General features: G+C 56.0%; 2 protein-coding genes across 3 annotated transcripts; one reads left to right on the top strand and one right to left on the bottom strand.

The window, feature by feature from the left end:
• Positions 1 to 1198: 1198 nt before the first annotated feature.
• CBX1 (chromobox 1) lies at positions 1199 to 13732 on the bottom strand. Of its 2 annotated transcripts, none has more exons than XM_032989637.2 (5): positions 13618 to 13732; positions 5149 to 5324; positions 4424 to 4601; positions 3556 to 3650; positions 1199 to 2872 (listed from the first exon to the last, which is right to left on the bottom strand). In XM_032989637.2, exons 2-5 carry the CDS (start codon positions 5286 to 5288, stop codon positions 2728 to 2730), a joined length of 558 nt encoding a protein of 185 aa, XP_032845528.1. In that variant the 5' UTR covers positions 5289 to 5324; positions 13618 to 13732; the 3' UTR covers positions 1199 to 2727. The 2 variants fall into 2 exon arrangements, with proteins under 2 accessions (XP_032845528.1, XP_032845529.1); XM_032989638.2 differs by having other exon boundaries at positions 5149 to 5321.
• Positions 13733 to 14000: 268 nt separating this feature from the next.
• Positions 14001 to 22147, top strand: SNX11 (sorting nexin 11). Its single transcript, XM_032989634.2, has 7 exons — positions 14001 to 14149; positions 17847 to 17895; positions 18210 to 18296; positions 18690 to 18790; positions 19043 to 19141; positions 19317 to 19529; positions 21015 to 22147. Exons 2-7 carry the CDS (start codon positions 17875 to 17877, stop codon positions 21154 to 21156), a joined length of 663 nt encoding a protein of 220 aa, XP_032845525.1. The 5' UTR covers positions 14001 to 14149; positions 17847 to 17874; the 3' UTR covers positions 21157 to 22147.
• The last annotated feature ends 285 nt before the right edge of the window (positions 22148 to 22432 follow it).

Genomic DNA, 22432 nt, shown 5'->3' with positions numbered 1-22432 from the left:
GGCGAGCCTGGAGAAGGCCACCTCGTCATCGCCATCAGATCTCTCTGAGCACGTCACCGGGGTTGCCAGACTATTTTTCTCCCGTGCCTCGGTTTCCTGAGAGGTGACCCATCCCCGCTTACACAGTGCCACAGCCAGAGACAGCCGGTACCCGGAGATGGGGCGCCAGCCTGCAGCTCGCACAGGAGCCCCACGTACTCAGCATGGTCACTTGTCCCACCCCCGGGGATGGAGCAACGCGCATCTTCCAGCTACCTGCTGCGATCGATCTCCCCAGAGCCTCCCCAGGGAACCGCAGCCTTCTTACGTTCAATTAAGTGGACGTTACCCCTTCCATCTCTAGTGATTAATACAGGTTTAATTGCCGCTTCTGCTGGCTGCTAGGGCAGGGCAGGCATTTCGCCGTCCCGCTGGGTATAGGTTGTGCTGTTGCGAATAACCCGGATTTCAAGCGCCTGCGTACTTTTGCAGCCCTGAGTACCGCACAAAACCACCCTGCCTCTCCCTGTGAACACCAGAAACCTCTGAGCCAGGAAGCCCAATCCTCCTCCCAGGAATGCTTCAGCCCACTCCGTACTGCTGCGTGGAGTGTTGGGCAGAGGAGGATGGATCTACCCTTCATACACCGGAGCTCACGGCCTTCAGCAAGGCCGTACCAAGGACGAAGTGAGGCCAGCTCCATCTTCAGCCACACGGTCACCAGAACCATTGCCAGAGCTTTAGTAACCCGTCTGTAAATGCAAAGCGACAAAGTCTGCTCAACGTTCAGATGAGAATTGAAGTAAAGGTCACTTACCCCACCTCTGGTGCCGGATCCTGGCTAGGAAACACGCGCCGCGCACGCTCCTGGCTGAAGCAGCATCTTGCTACGGCAAACGAGGTCCCGCATCAGGGCTAGTCCTCTGGTCTCCAGGGGAGAGCCTCGACTCGGGCCTCTGGACACTAAGCTCTACGTCACTTCTCCAGACGAAAGTCAACATAAACCAGAACCTGCTGTCAGCTGCTCCAAAGCTCCTGCTGCCGTCGACACCCAGATCGGAGCCCCCAGGCTAACCTGGGCTGCACCAGAGCTAACCTTGCTCAGAGGGAACCGCAACCGCAGGCTAACTTCCCTCCGTGACCTGCTCTACACCTCGTCACTCATCTCATGCACAAAGAGCTGGAGGAAGGAGCAAGGTAGAGAAGAAAAAAATCAGCATTATAAATCTAAAATTTTATTGAGACAAAAAACTGACAGAGCTTGGTATGAAGTTAAAATCCAAACACGTACTTTACATTTAAACAACGTTTTCACAGAAACCTAAACACATGCTTTTAAAAAAGGTTTGTACAATGCAAGTCTAGATACATACCACCCTACAAGGAGGTGCCAGGAGTCTGGTGGGGCTCATGACTCCAGACATTAAATAGTTCAGTATTTGTAATAAATCTGATTAAAAAAAAAAAAAACCCTCAGAAGATTCAGGGTAACACATCCGCCTCCAGCACCAACGTCTGGCTTCCTACAAACAATCACTTGTTATGGGAGAATATGGAATTGATTTTTCTCTTGTGCTGCTGTTGAGTTCCTCTCCCTCCCAGAACTAAAAGGTTCCCAATGCTGCTGGCTGGACAGTCAAGGTGAGAAAAGAAACAAGTAGTCAGAAGTCTCTCTTCCCCCCCTAGTTTTCAGAAATAGCACCTTTTAATGGAAAGAAGGGTAGAAAGGCTTTTAAAGGGTTAAAATCCATTCCTGCCCCACACCCCACCCTCCCACATACAATGCATGTGTCAGTAACTGGCAGTTCTGCTTCAGGACAATACGAATCACAAGTTTGCATTTTCACAAGTCTCCCCCCATCCCCCCCTACCCTCCCCCTAAAAATTGCTCGCAGGGTTTTGAGGATCTTGGCTCCAGAGATTTGGACGTTCACAGTTACAGTCTCATGTCAGTGTCCCTGTCTCCCTAGTTCTGTCATCAATACTGGGCTCTTTCCCTTTCCCCCACCCCCCCCCCACTTTTTTTTGTCTTTTTTTTTTTTTTTTTTTTTTTCCTTTCTCAATTCAGGTTCTAAAAAAGATCTGGAAATGATCTGGAACATTGTCACCAGACCTCATCTCCCTCCTTCCCCAGTTAAACAAGAGAACAATTTCCCCACATCCCTCCCCCCCAGCCCCCCAAACCAATACACCAGTAAATAGCAAAAGAAAAAACAAAAACAAAAACAACAAAAAAAAAAACAACAAACAAAAAACCAAAAGCCTACACACATGCTACGCCGTAAAAATGCAGAGTTAACACTATTGGGAAGAAGGCTGTGGGTTGCTGAGATGGTCTTTGAAGAATAAGCAGTATCCCTCTGCACTCCTTTTCCCCAGCCCACCCATCACCAGTGATAGTCCTTCATGGAAGGGGCTTTGCTTCCTCTCCCACAAGCTGCAGAATAAGCAGCCTTGAAACAAACACCCCAGTTTCCCCCCTAACCCTCCCTAGTATCCCCTTGTCCTTCCCTCCCCCCCCCCCCCCCCCCCCAAATTGAGCCGGGCTGGTTTGAATCTGTACACAGCATGAAGCTGCAGAAAGCAGTTGAGCAGCTGCAGGGCACAGAAACCATACTGGTCTCTTCAAAGGGCATCTTCTCCAGCCATCTCTACGCTCCCAACCGAGCAGAGCTGCGTTCTCTCCCTCCTGCTCAAACCCACAGTTCAGATCTTTATACAAAGGCTGGCCAGAGCGGGTGCCAGGGGTTAGTTCTTGTCCTCTTTCTTGTCATCGTCCTCTGAGGGGTAGGAATGCCATGTCAACCTCTCCTCATAGAACGAGATGACCACCTGGGGGCACTTGATGTTGGCTTCCTTGGCAGGGACCAGGTCAGCCTCGTCGGAGTTCTTCCTACAGGCCAGAGCAGAGGTGCAAGTTAAGGGGATGTGGAGGGGAGGTGGAAGAAGTGGAGACCGGAGAAAAATCAAGAATTGGTTAAGTAAACGGAGTCCCTGAGGCGCTCGGGGGGGGATCCAAGCGATCGTTTCGCGAGTGGCTCTGGAGCAGGGAGAAGCAGCACGTGAGCCCGGGGAAAATTCAGGCGCGAGTTCATCTCTGGGTCATCAGGGATGGGGAGAGAAGCCGAATCAAAGCTGCGGCCTTGCCCCCAGCCACTCTGTACTCCTGAGACGGTGCAAAAGCAAACGGCTCCCACACCTACGCCTGACTGGTTTAGCTCCCACCTGCGCCAGCGACAAGCCTGGTGTCACTACAGCTGAAGGGGATGCGGTCAGCGTCACGGCTCTCCTCGGGGTGCAGCCTTCCGAAACTGCAGCCCACACCATGACACCATGCCCCTTCTCTCTCCCCAAGCTCGCGCCTGCTGCGGGGGGGGACATCTTAAGAGCCACACAATCCCAAGGGCCCTACCTGCTCGTTTCACATCCACGTTAGCCTCAGCGCAGAGGGTCACCTCAGGCAGCAGCGCCATCGCAAGAGATTTCATGCCAGGTAGCAGGGACTCCCCAGGCGCAGGTCCTTCCCTCTCTGGCACAGAATAAGTGAAGAAGTGACAGACACAAAGACACACTCACCACTTCATCAGGAACATGAGCTCCCCGCTGGAATCTGTGGCACCAATGATACGCTCTGGCTCAAATCCTCGGGCAAAACCTCGCGGTTTCTCCGACTGGAAAAAAAAAAAAAAAAAAAAAAAAAAAAAGACAATTTTCCATTTGCAGCATCACCAGGGGGATGCCACAGCCCTGTTTCTGGTCACCAGGACACACTGGTGGCTGTTCAGAAAGGCTCTGCCTATCAGATGCTCGGACTGTAATGACTAAGGCCAGCGAGGAACTGAGAAGACCATTCAGGTGTAAACCCACTGCACAGAGGCGATCTCCTGCCGGGCCCCGGGCAGCACGGCGGAGCACCCTGCTGATGCTCCAAGCAGAGGATCTCATTTCCAAGGCTCTGCTGGTCAAACCCTTGTGCTGGCCAAGATTCAGCAGCTCCAGGGATGAAAACTAGACTGCAGAGCCTTTTACTGTCCCTTTTCCCAAGCAGCCGTGAGCACCCGGAGCAGGAAGCTCTCTGCTCCACCTTGTTCCCCATCTTCAAGGGGCAACAGGCGACTCCTGCCTCCTGTTCCGCTCCTTGTGCGGTTCTTCAGGAGAAGCTGGGGCTCTGTACCCTTTTGATTCAAGAACTGGCCTTTCAATTTAGTGCTAGCACTGGCTCTGGATTCACTAAGAGCCCAGCTTACGCAACAGCTCTCGCCTTCTTCTGAAAGCTACAACTTTTCAAAAGCACTCCAGTTGTGTCTTGCCGAAGTGCAACAGTTTCCCTTCCGTGCAGGAAAACAGTTTGACTGAGGTTTTGGAGTGCGGCTGCTCTAGCTACTAGACACCCTGCCAAACGCAGGGATAGGGAGGTGAGCACAGAAACCCCACCCCGCCTCACCTCCTCCTTCTTCTTCTTTGGTTTGCTCTCCTCCCCTTTATCCTCTGTGTCAGACTCCGCTTTGCGCTTGCTTCCCTCAGACTTCTCACTCTCATGTGCAGTTTTTTGGGATTGAAGGAACTCTGCAATGAGGTCCGGGCAGTCGAGGTTCTCCTCTGGCTCCCATGTGTTATCTTCACTGCAATCAAAGACAACAGCTTAGTTTTACACACGGGCAGCTTGCTGCAGCTTTCCCTGCCAAGAAAAGTCCCGGACACCAGGTCACGCGGAGATGCTGACAGAAGCAGCAGTCTGGATGTGGGTACCCTCGTCCCATGAAACAGGACCCTGCCCTGATCTGGGCAGAGATGCCAGAGGACAGGGCAATTATTTTGCTTCTCAAGAGAGAAACAATTAATTCTATCTGGCTGTTTGTTTCACATCAGGTTTAAGGCTGGCGGGGGTGAAGCCCCACCAGGGCACCGTGCAGCCTGTTTGCAAGACAGAAACGGGACTTTCTCACCCAGGCTGTGCTCTCGTCGCCCTGATTAGAGCTCGAGGCATTTAGCACCATCGTTTTTATCATCACGGCCGCCCTTGGCCTGTTAGCTCCATTTTACAGACAAGGAGAAGCGCAGGGAGACCGAGCCACCTGCCTGGAGGCTTTGGGAGCCAAAGACAGAAGAGATGCTCGCGCCAGAGCAGCCCAGCACCCGCCCCGCCCCAGCAGGCAGGGCAGCACTTACTCCGAGAAGCCTTTCCACTTCAGCAGGTATTCCACTTTGCCCTTTACCACTCGCCGATCCAGGACCTTCTCCACCACATATTCCTCCTCCTCTTCCTCTAAGACCTCTTCCACTTTCTTCTTGTTCTGTTTTTTTCCCATTGTGCTGGCCAGCTTTTCAGCTTATGGGCGACGCTGCTGAAAGAGGAGAGAGAACCACACGTTTGTGTCAAGGTCAGGCTTGCCTTTGTCAGGCAGCAAACATAATGGACATGCAGAGGCAAAACACAGTGCAGGAATGCTGCTCTAGAGAGAACAGGCACATACAAGGTAGGTGACACAGGAAGAGATGGGCCACAATGGTCCTGCCAGCTGAAAAGGCAAACAGCAGCCTCCAGCAGGAGCTGCTGCATTCACACGATTCCTTTTTGACACACAGCTTTGGCCTTTTTGTCTCCTATTTCACTAATTCCATCAAGACCCTGCCTGATTCCATCCATACTTTGTTCCTGTTTTCAGCACACCATGACTCAACCTTGCTGCTCCCATGTGTTGCCCAACAACCTCCAGAAACGAAGCAGTGTCCTGCATCAGCTGCTCCACACTTTGTCCTTCCTCTGCCAAGTCCCACGTGTCCTCACTCAACCTGTTTCCTCCCCTTCCCTCACCTTGCTGACCTGCCCGTCAGCCGAGTTCAACCCGGCCTTGAGCTGCAGAAAGCATTTGCAGAGCTGTACGGCAGCTGATATTAACTAGAAGTTAATAAATAGTTAATCCAAGTTAAATACAAGTCACACCTGACACCGAGCTCCCCATGTTCATCTCTTTGCTGGTTCATACAAGTGCACTCTGCAATATTTGTCTAACTCACCAACCCAGAACATGCTGTGGGTTTTTTTTGTTGTTTTTTTTTTTTTTTTTTTTTTTTGACTTATCTTCCAGACCTGTTTAGTCAATCAAAAAATCCTGCATGTATATCCAGTGCTTGCTGGGAAGTGGCAGAAGCGATGCAGAGCTAGAACTCCCTGGCCCAACACAGCCCACAGCTACCTGCCGTAACCGCCGCAGCACACAGGTACGGCGTGACGGGGTGGCCCTCGGCGCAGCTCTGCTTTCTGCTGACGTGGGGGGGACTACAGAGGAGGCTCAGCCCTGCCAACACACCCAGCGCTTCCCCCAGCCTGAAACGAAACACCTCAGAGAGCCAAAAACCACAGAGAGGCCCTGCTTCCCTGCTGAAACCCAGCTCGGACCAGTATGAGCACCGCAGCCAGGCAGATCCAGGGTCAGAGTCTCTCCTCATTGCTGCCGGGGATGGCCATCCACCCTGTCCTCCATCCCTGCTGTGGGGCAGGCAATTTTGCTAAAACCATCCCTGGTCCTTGCAAACACTCTCCAGCCACTTCTTGGCTGGTACCAGTTACACTGACAGGTCCCAGCACCACCACAGCCAAGATCCTGAGCCACCACAGAGCCCCGAGAGCGGCGGCACCAATGGAGCATCCCCTTGGGTGGGAAGGGTTTTTTCTTTAGGTTCAAGAAAAATATAGAGCCTTCTAGTACCCTGACCTCATCACCAGCCTCTGCTCCAAAGAAGTCCGCGCAGCCAGTTGAGCACGCTGAACAACTTGCACTGATTTAGATCGACCAAAAGGTCAGGAGGTTCCATGTCTCCCCATCCGTTATCTCCGATAAGCAGCTACGCCGTCACGGAGAGCCACAGGCAAAGCTGGCACCAGGACCCAGACTGCCTGAAACCAAGTCTGTACCTCAGCCTCCCAAAACCCCACCCTGCTGAACAGCTGCCCAGGGAGCTTTCACAGCCTAAGCAATGAGGAACAGGACTGCTTTTTTATTCCAGTAAAACACGTATTTTCTGCCAAGCAAAATGACTGGTGAGCGGGTCAAACATTACCTGCCCAGAAACTTTTGTTTTGCCACTCGCGTTATCGTGAATCTTCTAGAATAAATTTCAGCTGGCAAAACCTACGCAAACTGGGGCTGGTTTATAAAGCGAAACAAAAATCCTGCAGATTTATACTGGCTGAAGGAGATGTCAGAGTTCAGCTCTGAGTCTCAGCTCCCGGGGTACAGCTGGATGAGCTCCCTTGTGCACAAAATGCTGCTGAGCTGAGCAGCTGCCATTAAGAGTATCCTTCGAAGGAGAAGGCTTAAAACCAGGCCCCACAAAGCTCAAAAGACAAACCACCATTTCGGACCAGCAGAAGCCACAGCAGAGAGGACGAGAGGGAGCACAGTCAAGTCAGCACGCTCCAGACCACCCCGTCTCTGCCACTATCTCACAGACAAGGCTCAAGGGCACGGAAGAGCACAGAGGGAGAAAGCAGAACTTCTCTGCTTGGCAGGTGCTGGACCAACGCATTTAGGCTTTGCACCCCGCTATTGCACTGCTGCTTTCAACCTGACCTTGGCATACAAGCTGTGCCAGTGCCTGGGCTGTTGCTCCACACGACCATCGGTCTCTGGCCACGCTTGCTGCAGGACAGATATCTTCCCTTTGCACCTCATCCCCCACATGCACTGGCTGCAAGGCGAGCACAGCAGCCTCCTCACTCAGTGCCAATGCTGGGGTAGAAGGAAGAAGGAACATCTTCCCCCCCGACACAGCACCCAGAGCTGGGGCTGCTCGTGAGCCAAGCAGAGGACTGGCTAGTGGCCAAAGTGGCTCCTAGCATCTCGGGATGCTTGGTGGTCACTGAGCAAATTGGGCAGTTCCAGAGCCCAGGTTCTGCATCGCGAGCCTTTTCCTCCTTCTGCTCGCGTTTAGCACTAGACATCTCCCCTGTCTTTCTTTTAACTGGTGGTCTCAGAAGAGGGGTCAGCACCTGAGCAGGCTGCAGCGCAGACAGGGACAAAGGAAGAGCTTGTTCTGCTGCTGCACATGCTGCGCTGCGCTTACAGAGCTCCAGCAGCCGCCAAAGGTGAAAACTAACCCCCCCCTAAGTGTTAAATGAAGTGAGAAGTTCCCTGCCCTGTACTGACCAGCGGCTGAGGTGGTGGTAGGGATATTCCCAGAGAGGCAGTGCTTCCCCCATGGATCCTTTATTCAATGCCAGCGGACACCCTGTTTGATGGGGGCAAAAAACCCCAACCCAACCACCTGGAAACAGCCCACTAAAACAGAGCCATGTAAGAATACACATCAGAGAGGCTTTTCCCTCCTCAACTCCTGAGCTGACAGACACTGACAGCATCTTTAATCAGATGCCAGACAGAGGCAAACCCGAAGCTGTGAGGCTCCCGGTCGCCTGCGGACTCGCGGAGGAGGCGGCCAGGCTGCCTGGCACCGCCTCAGCTGGTGTGCAATACAACAATGTAAAGCCTCCGACCCACCGCCAGCATCTAATCCCCAAGCAGGAGCCAGCGCTGCAGCAGGAAGCCGAGAGATCGTGTTTCACTCTGGAATTCTTCAGGCAGTTCCTTCCTCCTGCGCAGGACAGCCTTCCTCCTCTCCATCCTCCTCCTCCCGCACCACGTGGCTGCCGGAGAAGGGAGCCAAAGCTGAGCACACCACGGCAAAGGAGATCCCCAAGAAGGTGCTGCCACAGCTCCGACTACAACCAGCAAATAATCTCTGAAGCAGCCTGGAGGGGCGAGATCTCAGGCTTCCCCTCGCTCCGCAGGGGCTTCTGGTTCAGCTGCAGCCAAAAGGACTTAAGTCAGAAGCGCTGTGGTTATTGCTTGGAGATGGACTTGGTTTTAAGGTACCTAAGGACGCTCAGCTGGATCACCAGGGCTGCTCAAGCCCTCATAGGAAGGCAACTGGATCAAAGAGTCTCATGGCAGAGTCTGGCCAAGCTGAGCTCAGAGGGGAGATGCTAAAAGTAGAGGTGGCTTGTAGGACAGGTAGGTGTGGAAAGGGAAATAGAGAGAAGCAATTCTATTGCAAGCAATACAACACTGTGGATGCATCATTTTATTGTGGTAAGTGCTGGGCAGAGAAGATGCAAATCCAAGGCCAGGAGCACTTTGAGAAAGAGCTTGCCAAAGGGAGGGACAAATATACCAGTGCAAAGGGCTGCAGCAACCACACCTTAAGCATATGGCAGGCAGCAACCTCTCCAAAGTCCCCAGGCACTTGGGGCCTGTTCCTTTCAGGAGAGGTTTCCCTCTTACTGCTAGAGGTATTTACACCACAGAGCACCAGTGTAACCCCTTTGTACGGACTGGCTCTATCTCTGTGGGTTCTCAAGATGCCTGCTCCCACACAGGCAGGGGGCTGGCACCCGGCTGTCCCCTCAGCACCCGTCCCCACAGCAGGAACAACGGCTGGTTTTGCTTCTGGAGCCTGCAAGCCAGAAAGGTGCTCCGGGCGGATGAGGCCAAGCCGTAGTTCACATCATCTGCTGCTCAACCCGGTACAGAATTTAGCATTCGAGCCAGCAGCACAGAGACAAGCTGCTGCACAGGCCTCTCGCTGCACTGCAGTCAAAAATGCAGCTCGAGCGCGAGAAAAGGACTTCAGCCCCCACCCCCCGGGAGGCTACAAACCCAGCATGTGGCTTTATCTGTGAAGCATCTGAGCTGCTCCCCACACCCTCTTCCTCTGCATCAGAAATGCCTCCGTGGAACAGAGTGCTTGACAAAGATTTCAGCTTTCTGTGACCGGCAACATCAAAACCCTCCAATTTTAGTTATTAAAAACAAACCACAGCCACCCAAAGCACTGGCTGGATTCTAGTCTCTGGAGGAAGAGGGAAAGGTTGAACAATCCCCATCTGCTTGGAAAGGCAGCGCAGGGAAGACTTACCCTATGCTCTGCTCCCCTATCTCCAGAGCTTTCATATAAACACATTTCACACGCACCAAGTTCCTGCGTGCAGAGGTGCAAAGTGAAACCGTTTCATTTTGCCTGGGCATTTTTGGGGAGGGCAGACAACTCATATTACATTTACATGAGCAGTCTCAGATCTATAGAACTAGAGACTAGATGACTCCTGCCTGAGAGAGATCTCGTCAGTAGCGTGTTTCCTAAAATTCAGGTTCAGCTTTCTATACTTAATGTGTGAGAAAAGTTGGCTTATACTGAAAAATATGATTTCAAGACAAATTCAGGATGGGCCTATGCTAAATGTTTCCATTTTCATTTGCTGCTTCTTACTTAACACTCAAGGCAAAGTTGAAATCCTTTGTGAAGAGGAAAGCAGAACAGAGAGAGACCAAAAGAGTAACTTCTTGGTCTGCAGCTAAGAGGAAAAGGATCCAGAACACACCTATGCCACTTGAAAAGAATTCAGAATCCAGTAAAAGGCCATGAAGAAAGAGGCCCAGCAAAAAGGTGTGGACAAAAGTCTGCGTTATTGGGGCAGGACCAGCAGACGGAGGAACAAGAGCTAGCCTCGACAGCACGTCATCGCAGTAGATCGGAGCAAAGCACATTATGAATCATGAGACCTCCTGGAGAACAGCATCCAGGTAGGGAAACCACTACCAGACAAGTGCAAATACACTCAACCCCGCTGGCTGGGACACTTTCTTCGGAAGATCGGGAAGCTCCACCTAATACCCTTCCGTGATGCCTGGTGCTAATCTTTTTAGGAGAAAGTTTAACAAAGGAAAGGAAGACCAGCCTAAGAACAAAAATGTGGAGATCCAGAGGTTTCATTTGAGTACAGACTAGTTCCATTAGCTACACCTTAAAGGATTAACAGTTCAGCTCAGCTTTAATGAGTTTTAAACTTAAAACATTTCCTCCTCCTGCCTTTCTCAAACTTGGCTGGGATCACTCATCTCTTTAAAGACTCGTAAGCACGCCAAGTTTATTCCACACGCGCCAGGGAAAGGCAGCAGGCTTCTTTCTTTTGAAGTGGGAACAAGCATGTTAAGTCTTCCACTCTCCAGAACCTGAAAACAGCAGAAAACATTTCTGGAAAGTTTGAGTGAAAGCTCAAGCCTTTGAGCAGAGACCAAACTAAAGAAAAGCCACAACCTTCAAGTCCAGCCACATCATTTCCAGTTAAATTCACAATCCATGAGAGAATGCACCTCTGGATTTAAGAGAAACACACATGCAACAGTAGGAACGTTACCTCCCTGCTAAAAAAGAGGACCTGAGGTAAGAAATCCAGTCATGCAGATAGGAACTATGTTGTGTGACGGCAAACACAACTTTTGAACTCCTCTAGATCAGATAAACACTCATGCAATCAGAGCAGGGATTTGTGTTCTTTTTCTCTCTTTTATATAAAGGCAAGAAAACATCGCCCCAAGTGCTGCAGTTTTCCAGTGTCCCTGAAACTGCATCACCTCCTTCTCCAAGAGCAACCCTGGCCCTGTAACACCTTCCCCTGCTGCCCTTCATCCCTGGGGACAGAGGGACCGCATCTGAGGGCACTTCCTCCAGCAGCCCCATGCCCAGGAACTGTCTGCCAGCGCTCACAGGCCCCTCACCTGATTATTTTTGCATTTCACTTGTGTTGGGCAGCGGCCTTAGAGCAGCCACATCTGTTTCTCATCGTTTTCACTACCAAGATCTCAAGCACCAATAGGAAACTGCGCCTGGGTCACAAATGCAATGGGGACTCCAAACATATCTGTCGCAAAGACCTTCCTCTCTCAAATGCACAAAGGATTTTTTTTTTTTTTTAATTAATAAAATCTCTCACCAATAGAACCCATAATTATTCAGCCAGAAAGCCCTTTCATACTTTGATCTCTCAGTTTTATAGGAACATAGGTGTTTGCTGCTTCCAAACTGATCAACGCCAAGAGCACTGCCCCATTTCTGGGATCCTCACGCTCAGCCCCAACCCCATCCCCACTGCTCGCCACCCAAACTCAGGCCACTCTTTCAGTCCCTGCCATCAACTCCACGCCACACCAGAGCAGCTCAGCTCACAGCACAACCCTGAGCCAAACCCCACCACTGCACTCTCGTGCAGCCCCACAACTGCTGCTTCCTCGGCAAAACCTTGCCGCCTCCTTGTCCGGAGACACAAATCCCATTTTGGCTCCATCATCTTTCCTTTCCAGAAGTCTTACTCTTCCCCCACATGATTTTACAACTCCCATTCCAAGTGCAGCTTGACTCTCCCAAACCTCCTCCCCCAGCAAAACAGCCAGAGGAAGCCAGCCCTGCAGGGGAGCTGCCCCGACACCCACCCCTTGTTCTGGGTGAGAGAAGGGACCCGACCCAAACACAGCTCCTTCTCCATCTCCAGCACATCCCTGCTTCCAGCCTGCCAGCCACAACCTCCCTTTCCCCATCTTTTGCCAGCCCCACACCGAGGTCTCTGCAAGGGATCTCCCCCCAGCCCCACATCCCCCCAGTTTGCTCCCCAGCAGCTCTCCTCCCCCCAGCTCCCTGGGATGGGCTGCCGTCCCACTCCCTGCTCTCCCGCAGCCTGTGGAGCTGCTTCCCGCTCATTCTCCCCGCCAAAAGTTGACACTTATCCCCTCCCCGCTCTCAGAGCAGCCGGAGCCTGAATCCCCCTCCTTCCTCAGCCTCCCCCTTTCCCTGAAGCTCTCCCCCCCAAAAATCCCCCTCCTTCCTCATCCTCCCCCCTTTCCCTGACGCTCTCCCCCCCTGAAATCCCCCTCTCAGCACCCCCCCTCTTTCCCCAAAGCCCTCCACCCAGAAATCCCCCTCCTGCCTCAGCCTTCCTCCTTTCCCTGAAGTTCTCCCCTGAGAAATCCCCCTCCTTCCTCAGCCTCCCCCCTTTCCCTGAAGCTCTCCCCCCCAGAAAACACCTCCCGCCCCTTCTTCTCATCCCAGGGGCTCCACCAGTGGCCTTTTAAAGCACCATCCCACCCAAATGCCATCTCCCCCCCGCCCAGAGCAGGGTCCCCGCTCCAGTCTCTCCCCTCCCAATGGGCACTCCCACCCCGCAGCCCCCAAAACCCAGTTCCCCGCCATCTCCCCGGACCCTTGTTCTCTCCACACGCACCAGCCCCCTCCCAGCCCCCAGGACACATCTTTTCCCTCTGTCCCAAGGCACCCTCGCACCTTTCCCTCCAGCCTCCTCCCCAGCCCTCGGAGCCTCTCTCAGCTCCTCAAAGGACCGCCCGGGCCTAGCCCCTCCTCACTCCGAGACTCTCCTTCCCCCCCCCCCCCGCCACGAGGCCCCTTTAAGAGGCACGGCCCTGCCCGCACACCCCCCTCTCCCAACACCCCCCCCCCCCTTCGACTAACACCCCCCCCTCTCCTCGCACCCCCCAGACACCTCCCCTCCATTAACCCCCCTCTCCCAACACCCCCAAACACCCCCTTCCACGAACACGCCCCACCCCAGCACCCCAAAAAACCCCCCCCCCGCCTCCCCAACCCCTCCCGACCCCCCAGCATCCCGCAACCACCGCCTCATCACCCTAAACACCATCTCCCGCAGCAACGCGCCCCCATCCCACCCAGTAACGCCCAGTTTCTCCTCAACATCCCTCCCTCCAATGCCTCCCGCCCCCCCCCCCCCCCCCCCCCCCCCCACCCCGCCGCGCCCCCTCCCTCCTCGGCCCGCCCGCGGCCCACACTCACCTTGCACAGCCCCGCCAACGGTTCCCAAGGGGAAGGGGCCTGCGGGGAGCGGGGGCGGGCGGGCAGGGCGGGTCGGGTGGCGCCGGGGCCTGGCCGCGCTCTGTCCGCCTCCCTCGAACAAAAGAGCCCAGCCAGCCCCAGTACCCGCCGCGCCGCACTGCGCCTGCGCCGCGACCCGCACCCGCCCGCCGCGCCGCGGGGGCGCCCTGGGAGTCGTAGTCCCCGCGCCGCGGGGGGACACTGGGAGCTGTAGTCCGCCACCCGCCCGCGGCCGGCACGGTCTCTCCGACGAGGCCTAAGCCGGGGGGGGGGGGAGGGGAAATCGCACCGCGGCCGTGGCCGGGCCCCGCGGGGAGGCCGCCTGCAGTGGAAGGGTCCAGGCCGCGCACCGTCGCCAGAGGGAAGTATGGACTACAACTCCCAGCATGCCCCGCGCCGGAAGGGGCAGCCCCCCCCCCTCCGCACCACCGCCTTTGCTATAAGGCCGCTGCGCCGCCGCGCCGCTTAAAGGGGCCGCGGCCTAGGAGAGGAGGTGAGGGGGCCCTAAGGGGGGCGGTGGGGGGGCTGCTCGGTGCGAGGCCCCGGTGTCGGCGGGGCTGGGGAGCCCCGGGGCGGGGAGCCCCTGACGGGAGAGCCGCTTGGCCGGGCCGGGCCTCACGCCGTGCCGCGGCTGCTGCCGGCGGTGAGCAGCCCGGCCGCCGTGCCGGAGCGGGGCCCGGGCTCAGGCCGCTGCTCAGCTCGGCGAGTTGAGACCCTTAGTGCGGTCAAGTGTCCGGCCCTCGGGTCGACGTGCTGCGGCGTTGGGCTGGGCTGGGGACACCCCCTGCCCAGTGGGGGTCCCGATCCGGGGCATCTGCCTGGATGGGGGGACCCCCTTCTTTCCCCAACGGGAAAAAAAACCTCAGAAAACCCGCCCGGGTACCAGTCGGGGACAGCTCTTCCCAAGCCTGGCAAGTAAAAGCAGAAACAAGCGGGAGTTGTTCCCTCTATTTTTTCCTGCTGTGGAGCTCCTCTGCGAGGTTTTCCTCAAAACTGGAGACTCTTGCGTGGCTGGAGCGGGTGGACGTGAAGCCTCGGCCAGCCTGGAGCTGGGCAGGGAGCGGGGCTGCGGGAGGGAGCTCTGAATTTGTCTCAACTATCTTTGGTGTGTGCTGGTTAGGAAAGAGTATTTACTGTCGGCCCTGCTGTTATAGAGGGGTAGAGGCTGTTGTTAAGGGTGTGTCAGAGTCAGCAAGGAAGATAAAAGACTGCAAGTAAGAGATAAAGACTAACACTTTCTCCTTCAGCAGTGTGAGTAGAGGGCTGGGGAAGGCAATCCGCCTGGAGTCAGACTGTGTCTGTGGCTCGTTAAACACCCAGACTGCTGTATCCTAGGCAGGAGAAAGTCGTGAGGCTCCAGGAGTGTGGATGTGGGGTGTTCCTGTGTGGCTTCCACCGCTCACGTCCTCCTAGCTAGAAGAGGTTCGAAGTGTGAGCCCTGGAAATGCTGAAATGCAAACTGGAGGAAGATTAAACCAAACCCAAACCACATATCCCAGGGCCCCTTACACTGAGGCGTTAAGCAAAAGCCCTGAAAGAGGATTTGGTGAAACCGTTTAAAGCTAACTCGGAGCTGCCTTCTCCATTGCGTTTAAGTTGATTTATCAAGTTAAGATCAGTTAACTCCAAATGAAGGATAAATAATATTATGCGTTTCTTGCTACATCTCTGGATGAATGTAGAGGTAAAAGACGTGAGCGCTCGGACACCCTGATCTCAGTTTTCCCTGCAGCCTCTCCGCCTCCTCGCTGACTGCAGAGAGCCATCTCCCCCCCGGGGTCTCTCTGCTCTTCAGAGCACCCTTTCAGTAGCTGGGAAATTAAATTCTTCTTCCTGGCAACCCTCTGCTGTTCCATTAGGCAATTTGTGAGTCTCTCTCTTCTCCCTCCTGCATTTTTAATCTAGGCAGGGCTGTTATGCAGAGCAAGAAGCTTTAAAAGCAACAGGACGGCAGCAGCATCCCCTGGGGAGGCCAGGGAACGTAATGGTCAAGTTCTACTGCTGAACTGGTTCTGGCTGGGAGCCCCCAGCATGGGGGGAGGATCGGAGCTCCCCCATTACTGTGCTGAGCAAAGTGACTTATGTCACATTTGGCTCCTTTGCTCCTCTCCTTCCCCAGGGGAAGAATCATGTGTGCTGAAGCATGGGTTGTTTTTTTTTTTTTCTGTAGGTTCCCCTCGCCCTCCCCCTTACAGCTCAATTTGGAAACAGCAGCAGCCTGACCCAACTCCAGCAAGAGTTCAGTTACTTGGAGACATCTTGGAGTGGGCCTGGGTCTCTTGCTGTCTATTCCAAAACTATTCTCCGCTGTTATTAACACTTTCTGTGCTCTCTGGGTGGAATCGGATGGCTGAAGTCTTGCAGAAAGTACCTGCAAACTGGTGGAGCCAGATTTTTAAAGCGTGGTTTGTGGCTCAGCCCCTCCCCTTGTCCCAGCTAAAATTAGCTCTGTCTTCAGAAGAGCTTTGCTTCACATCGGAGCCTATAAATAAAGGCTGGGTTTCCAGCGCTGCCTGACACTTGGCAGCTCTCATGGCCTAAAAGGCAAGACTCCAGGAATGGGGAACAGGTGAAGGGTTGCTTTGCCTCTGCCATCAGGCAGCCCTGTCCCTCGGGAGCCTGGGCTGTGACAAGCAAAGTCCTGCGCTGCCAGTTCATCCCAGGGGCTCCAAAACCTCCTGCAAACAATCCCGCAGAGGAGGTGAAACGAGGACGTGGGATGCACTTGGTCTTCCAGCTCCCCCTGATGAATATTCCTGGTCTGTGTGTGCACAGCTTCTCTTGGAGGGGGGGTGAAACTCTGCCCCAGAGGAGTTTCACTGTCTGGACTGTGCATTTATTGGGTGTGGGGAGGGTTAGCTTGCTGTCCCTTTCCCCCCAAGTCCTGGCACTGTGTCTGTGGTGGTGTTGCAGGACAGGAATTGCTGCAGGAGCACGTAATGGAGGAGAAAATTAGCTGACACGGTCCAGCAGGACCTGGGAGTGCCGGAGGGATGTGGCTGAGGAAGCGGCTGGTGTGATGGGAGCGTGTGAGCAGGGCACCGAGCACCTCTGCAGCCCCTGGGAGAAGGGGAAGGGGGGTTTAGGGACGGGTGTAAGGGAGAAGGATTGCAGTGAAGACACAAAACCTAGTCTGGTGGGGAAATCTGGTTCCAAGTTTGCTGCTTATTCGGGTGACTCGTGAAAGAGATGGAAAGGAACAGCAGATCCATGTCTGGTGCTAATGGGAGACTTACCGAGGTGGCAGCTGGGGAATGGGTCTGGATCTATGCAGGAGAAAAGCAGGTTTCCTCTGGCAAGGGGCAGCAAGGTCCTGGTGTGGGCTGGCTGCTCCCCCTGCTCGGAACTCGCGCTGGGCAGGCAGCGAGGGGAGAGAGGCCTGTAGGAGAAGGAAACAGATAAAAACAGGATTTTCTCCTCCCCAGCTGAACCGGCTCCCCTGGCATTTCAGTGCAAACCTGCCCATGCGGGGGAGTGGGCCGGGCTCTTCCACCCCGTCTCCCTCCCGCATTGCCAGTTCTGGCTCTGCAGGAGCAAACTGGGGACCCCAGCTAACAGGAGGCCGTTCCTGGCTAACGGGAGTTACACTGGGGGAGAAGCTCTCCCGGAGCTGCATCTGGCTCTCCCAGAAACCCCGTTATCTGCCCGGGAGCAGGGACGTGCTGTGGGAGAGGAGGGCAGGCAGCTCAGCCGGAGCAGCCGGTTGCCCCATCCCGTCCTCGGGTGGTTACAACCTGTCTGAGCTGGGAGCCCGGCTCACCTCTGCAAGCCGGGGATTTTTGAGTGCTGTTCCGGAAGGCTGCAGGATCCCAGCGCCTCTCTGCGGGCAGGGGTGACCTGAAGATGAGCCGTGGAGGAGAGAGGTGCTGCAGGCTCCGGCTCTGGTCATGGCACACGCTCCAGCATTCCTCAGTGAGAGCCCAGCAGGCCACATTGCCCCAGGAGCATGCCAGAGATTAATGCTGGATGCTTTCTCCCCTGTGGGCTGCTGGATTTGACTGCATCCTCTTTGTGGTGACTGAGGGGAGAGGATCAGGGAGGGCAGCTGAGTGCAGACGTGGGGGCTGGGGAGTTGCCCGCTGGATGGGACAGAGGTGTGAGGTGCCTGGGGGGATGCAGACTACACTGCAAGACCCCAGTTGTCTTGATTGCTGATCTTGTCTTACTAAATCCTTTTTTCCTCCATACAGATGTTTCCCGCTGGGCTCTGGCTCTAGGATGTTGGAGAGCCGAGAGGAAGTAAGACCCTTTCTGACATGGGTTTTGTCTGCTCCTGGCTGGGGTTTGGCAGCGCTGGCGCCGGGTGGTCTTGGCTGAGTGCTGTGGGGGGGTGGGGGGGGTGGGTGGAGTGGTGGTGAGAGGTGCTGAACGCTGGGCAGGATCCGTGGGGCAGAGCTGGGGGGCGGCTGGTGACAGGGATGGGGAAGGCTGGGGAGGGGTCTGTGCTGGGACAGGGTGGTCATGGGTCACCCGTCCCTGGGAGCCCCCCTGAGCCCTGCGAAGGGGGTGACGCTGGCGTGGGGCGGTGAGCTCAGGCAGTGTTTGTGCTGCAGGAGCTGACCACGGTGCGTGTTCAGGACCCCCGGGTGCAGAACGAAGGCTCCTGGAATTCCTATGTGGATTATAAAATCTTCCTCCACGTGAGTTGTGGCTGAGGGAGAGGGGTGGGCTGCAGAGCGCGGCCGTGCTGTACACGAGGCTCACGAGTGGAGTTGTCCGGCCACGTCTGGCTGTGCTGAGTGGGGATGGAAGGAGCCGTGAAGGGGGAACCCTCAGCAGCCCATCCCTCCTAATGCGCTCTCTCCATGCGGGTCTGAGACCCAGCTTCTCCTGTGGAGCCTGCTCAAGTTTTCTAGGCACTTCCAGCTCCCCAAAACCCAGTGCTTTGAGGGGATCCCTTAGTCACTGAGCCTGGGGGTCTGTGCAGGCGAGATCCTGCCCTCCTCTGCCTTGCTGCTCCTCAATCACCTGGATTATTTCCATGGTGTTGTTTTTTTTTTTTTTTGTGTGTTTGGTTTTTTTTTTTTTTTCAGACCAACAGCAAAGCCTTTACTGCTAAGACCTCATGCGTGCGGCGCCGGTACCGTGAATTCGTGTGGCTGAGGAGACAGCTCCAGAAGAATGCTGGCTTGGTGTAAGCACGCCTTGTTCTCCCTCCTTTCCCCTTCCTTCATCCAGCTGCTGTTTCCCATTGCCGTGGGAGAACCCATGTGAACTCAGAACAGATGTGGATAGAAACCCCAGACACGAACGCAGGATACCTGAGCTCCTGGGATCCAGCTCTGCACAAAGCAGGGTCCTGGCTGCTGCTGCCGCGGTGCCCCTGTGTCTCCTTGTTCTGGTGCTGGGGTGATCTGATGCTGAATTGCTGCCTCTCTGCCTGCAGGCCCGTCCCAGAGCTGCCCGGGAAATCCACCTTCTTCGTGGGCAGCACGGATGAGTTCATCGAGAAGCGGAGACAGGGGCTGCAGCAGTTCCTGGAGAAGTGAGTAAAGCATTTGCGAGGGCTGGCTGGAGGGAGGGGACGGGCTGCTCCAGTCTTGCTTAGGAGATGCCGGCTCTGAGGCGGCAGCAGAGCTGGCAGTGGTCACCCTGGCGATGTGGGCCACGGCTCAGCGTGCTCCTGGGCGCCTGCCTCACCCTCCTCCCTCTGTGCGCAGGGTTGTGCAGAACGTGGTCCTCCTCTCCGACAGCCGGCTGCACCTTTTCCTGCAGAGCCAGCTCTCGGTACCCGAGATAGAAGCGTGCGTGCAAGGCCAGGGCTCGCAGACGGTGACAGAAGCCATCCTGCACTATGCCATGTCCAACTGCGGCTGGGCGCAGGAGGAAGAGAGCCGCCCCGCGCTGCTGCCGGGAGGGGACCTGCACGGCAGGTAACGCGGGCAGGGAAGGACTGTCCCGGGGGTGCCACCAGTGGGGCGACCCCCCAGCTCCCTTTGCTGTGCCTGGAGCTGCTCTGTGCTGGCCGGAGGGGAGGCCTGGCTACCGAGGCAGCTGGTGACTTGCTGTCTGCACCTCCCCTTGCCAGTGCTTGCGGCTGGGGGTCTGGCTACAGCCTGATGTGAAACCGTTGGTGCCTGTGCAAGGGGCTCTCACCCGCAGCAAACAACTTCTGCTCTGAAAAAAGAGGAGCTGCCAGGCTTTCTAGAGACCCCTGTATTTTTCTGAATTTCCCCGTGCCATCCTTGCTGCTGTCTCTTGAGAGAATGAAGTTGAGCACGGGTTTCCCTGCCCTGTGCACCGAATGGGCAGAATTCCTGGGGGTCAGGCGATGGGAGCTGGACATCTTGGGCTGTCACCAGCACTCTCCTGTAATGTCCTCCAGGCTGCCCGGGAGGGTGACCTGTCCTGGCTGCGGCCAAAGCTTAGCAGAAAAGAGTTTGAGTCTCTCAGAAGAACTTAAGCTGAGATTTACAGAGGCTGCTTTCCTCCCTTTAATCTCTGGGGAGAGAGGAGCCTCTGGAGGCTTTCGAAGCTCAGGCTTTCCGAGTGTCCCGCCTTCGTCCTTGCAGCGCGAGTGTGCTCTGCGATTCCTCATGCCCATCGGAGCTTCAGCGTGCTTGCTGCATACTGGGGAATTTATCAGGCCTCTCCCCATGGGGTGGCTGCCCCCCCTGCCCTACAGCCAGTCGAGGGTTTTTTTTTTTTTTTTTTGCACCTGGGGAGGCAGCTGACCTGGTGGGGGAGGAGGGCATCCTCAAGTCTGCCACCGCTGCAGCTCCCTGCAAGAAGCTGAACAAGCACAGACATCACCTGCGTGTTTGAGTCCTGCGGCAGGCGCTGGGTCCCTGCCTGCGCTCGCTGGCAGCCTGGTGTGCCTGCCAGAGGTGCTCTGCATCCCCCCTGCCCCTCAAATATGAGGTATTTACCTGCTGAGAGGCCGCGTCTGGCTTTCTGCACCACCCAGTGCCCACATTTCTTCATCTTGGTTTTCAAATAGCAGGAAGAAAGAGGTGTCTGGACTCCAGCAAGAGACCTGTTTTTAAATAGAGCCCTCCTGGTTTAAGGAGGGGGTTTGAGGGAGCGCAGCAGCCGAGGCTAAGGGGGTAGGTACCCAGGCAGCGTGGCTTCATGCGTCCCTCTCGGCTCCCGGCACCGTCTGCCTCTCGCTGGTGGCAGTCCTCCCCCCCCCTCTTGCTTTCCTGCTCTGAGCTTGCGTGCCGGGGTGAGCGGCTGCTCCTGTGGCTGAGCTGGCTGGAAGCAGAGGGCTGAGCTGGGGCTGTGCGGAGGGGGAGCAGCCTCTGCTGCGCAGAAGGGGTCGTGCCAAGGAGGCAGCGGTTGAGGTGAAGATGCGCAGGCCCCCCCGCGTCTTCCCCCCGGATTTCTCCTCCGCTCTGATCTGTTCTCTCTCTTTCCAGCTGTGCCGGGCTGGGAAGCCTGCAGGGTCCGAGCTGCCTCGAGACCTTCCCGTACTGGAGTGACTTCGGCATGGATGACGCCCACTCGGACAGTCCAGATGAGCCAGCTGAGCCCTTGGCCAGTCGGCGTGAGGTGCAGTAAACGCCTCTAGCGACCTCGCCTGCCGTCCCTGGGCCCTGCAGCCCTCGCTGGAAGAGGGACCGCTGCTGACCCAGAGGGATATCCAGGCTGGTGGGACTGGGCCTGCACTGGGGACACGGCCTTGTCCTGGGCTCTGTCGTGTCCGGGGCTCACATGCTCTCTCCCTGCTGACTCTCGACTGTCCTTGATGTCCCAGGCAGTGTGTTCGTATCGCTCTTCTCTTTGGAGGAGAGATCTAGTGGTTAGTGAAACCTGTGTTTGTTCTTCCCATGGCCTTTGCTCTCTGACTGGAGCAGTAGCAGGGCTTAGTTAGGTGGCAGTGCCAGCGAGGCTCCGTGTCCCTGGCCCGGGGCAGGGTGAGATACGCTGGCTCACATCCAGCACGACGGAGGAAGGCTTTCCTTGGTGGGACCTCGGGCTGGGAGCAGGGGCTGCCCACTGCCCAGCGGGTCTCTTTAGTCCCCCCTGTGTTCCCCTGGCTGTGCTGCAGGCAGGGGAGGCTGTATTTCCCTTGAGATGGCCGTGCTGTGCAGCTCCTGAGGAGGGTGGTCTCTGCTGCAACGGAGCCAGAGCCCACACGTGGGGCTTCCTGGCACAGCTCGCCCCGCAGGTTGCCCGCAGCTGGGGCAAACAGGGATGAAATTCCACCTGCCCCCCCCCACCCTTCCCCAGGAGCATGGAGCAGGGGAATGAGTTGGTGGGGAGGTAGAGGGGGGGTCAGTTTGTCTCCCCTGCCCTTTGGAGGGGATGCTCATTCCTCACACACCGCTTGCCACGCACAGAGAGGGGGGGTCCTCACAGCCAGAATCTAGTTTGCTTGGAAAGGAGCATGTAGCTGTCTCAGAGTCAGTGTCCAGCAGCGCTCGGGCTCTGGCTACTCTTGATGCCTCTCCCTGTGCTCTCCTGCACCTTTTCCTCCCACCCTCTGCACTGGTGAAAGGCAGAGCCGACGTGCTCTGACTGGAATTAAAAATGAAGTAGAAGAGCCTTACTGGTTGCTGGCAATGTCTGTCCTCACTGCGTGGGCAGAAGGAGCGGAGCTGAGGCTGAGCTAATTGTGGATAGATGGCTTTAGGGAAAAGAGGGGGGGTCACTGCACCTCTCCATGGGGCTGGAGCTGCCGAAACCGTTGGGGCTGACCCCGCCTTGGGCAGCAGCGGCGTTCCAGGGTGGTGGCAGGGGACAGGCAGGGCTTGAGGGGTCCCACCTTGGCCCTCAAGTAGAGTTTTGTGGTGCTGAGCCCCCAGCAGTGTGTGTGTGGGGGGGTGTTGACCCC

The sequence above is a fragment of the Tyto alba genome, unplaced genomic scaffold, assembly GCF_018691265.1.
Source record: "Tyto alba isolate M040663 unplaced genomic scaffold, T.alba_DEE_v4.0 Super-Scaffold_12, whole genome shotgun sequence".
Classification (NCBI taxonomy): domain Eukaryota; kingdom Metazoa; phylum Chordata; class Aves; order Strigiformes; family Tytonidae; genus Tyto; species Tyto alba.
The sequence above is the reverse complement of the archived record's forward strand: the minus strand, read 5'-3'. Positions and strand labels throughout refer to the sequence as shown.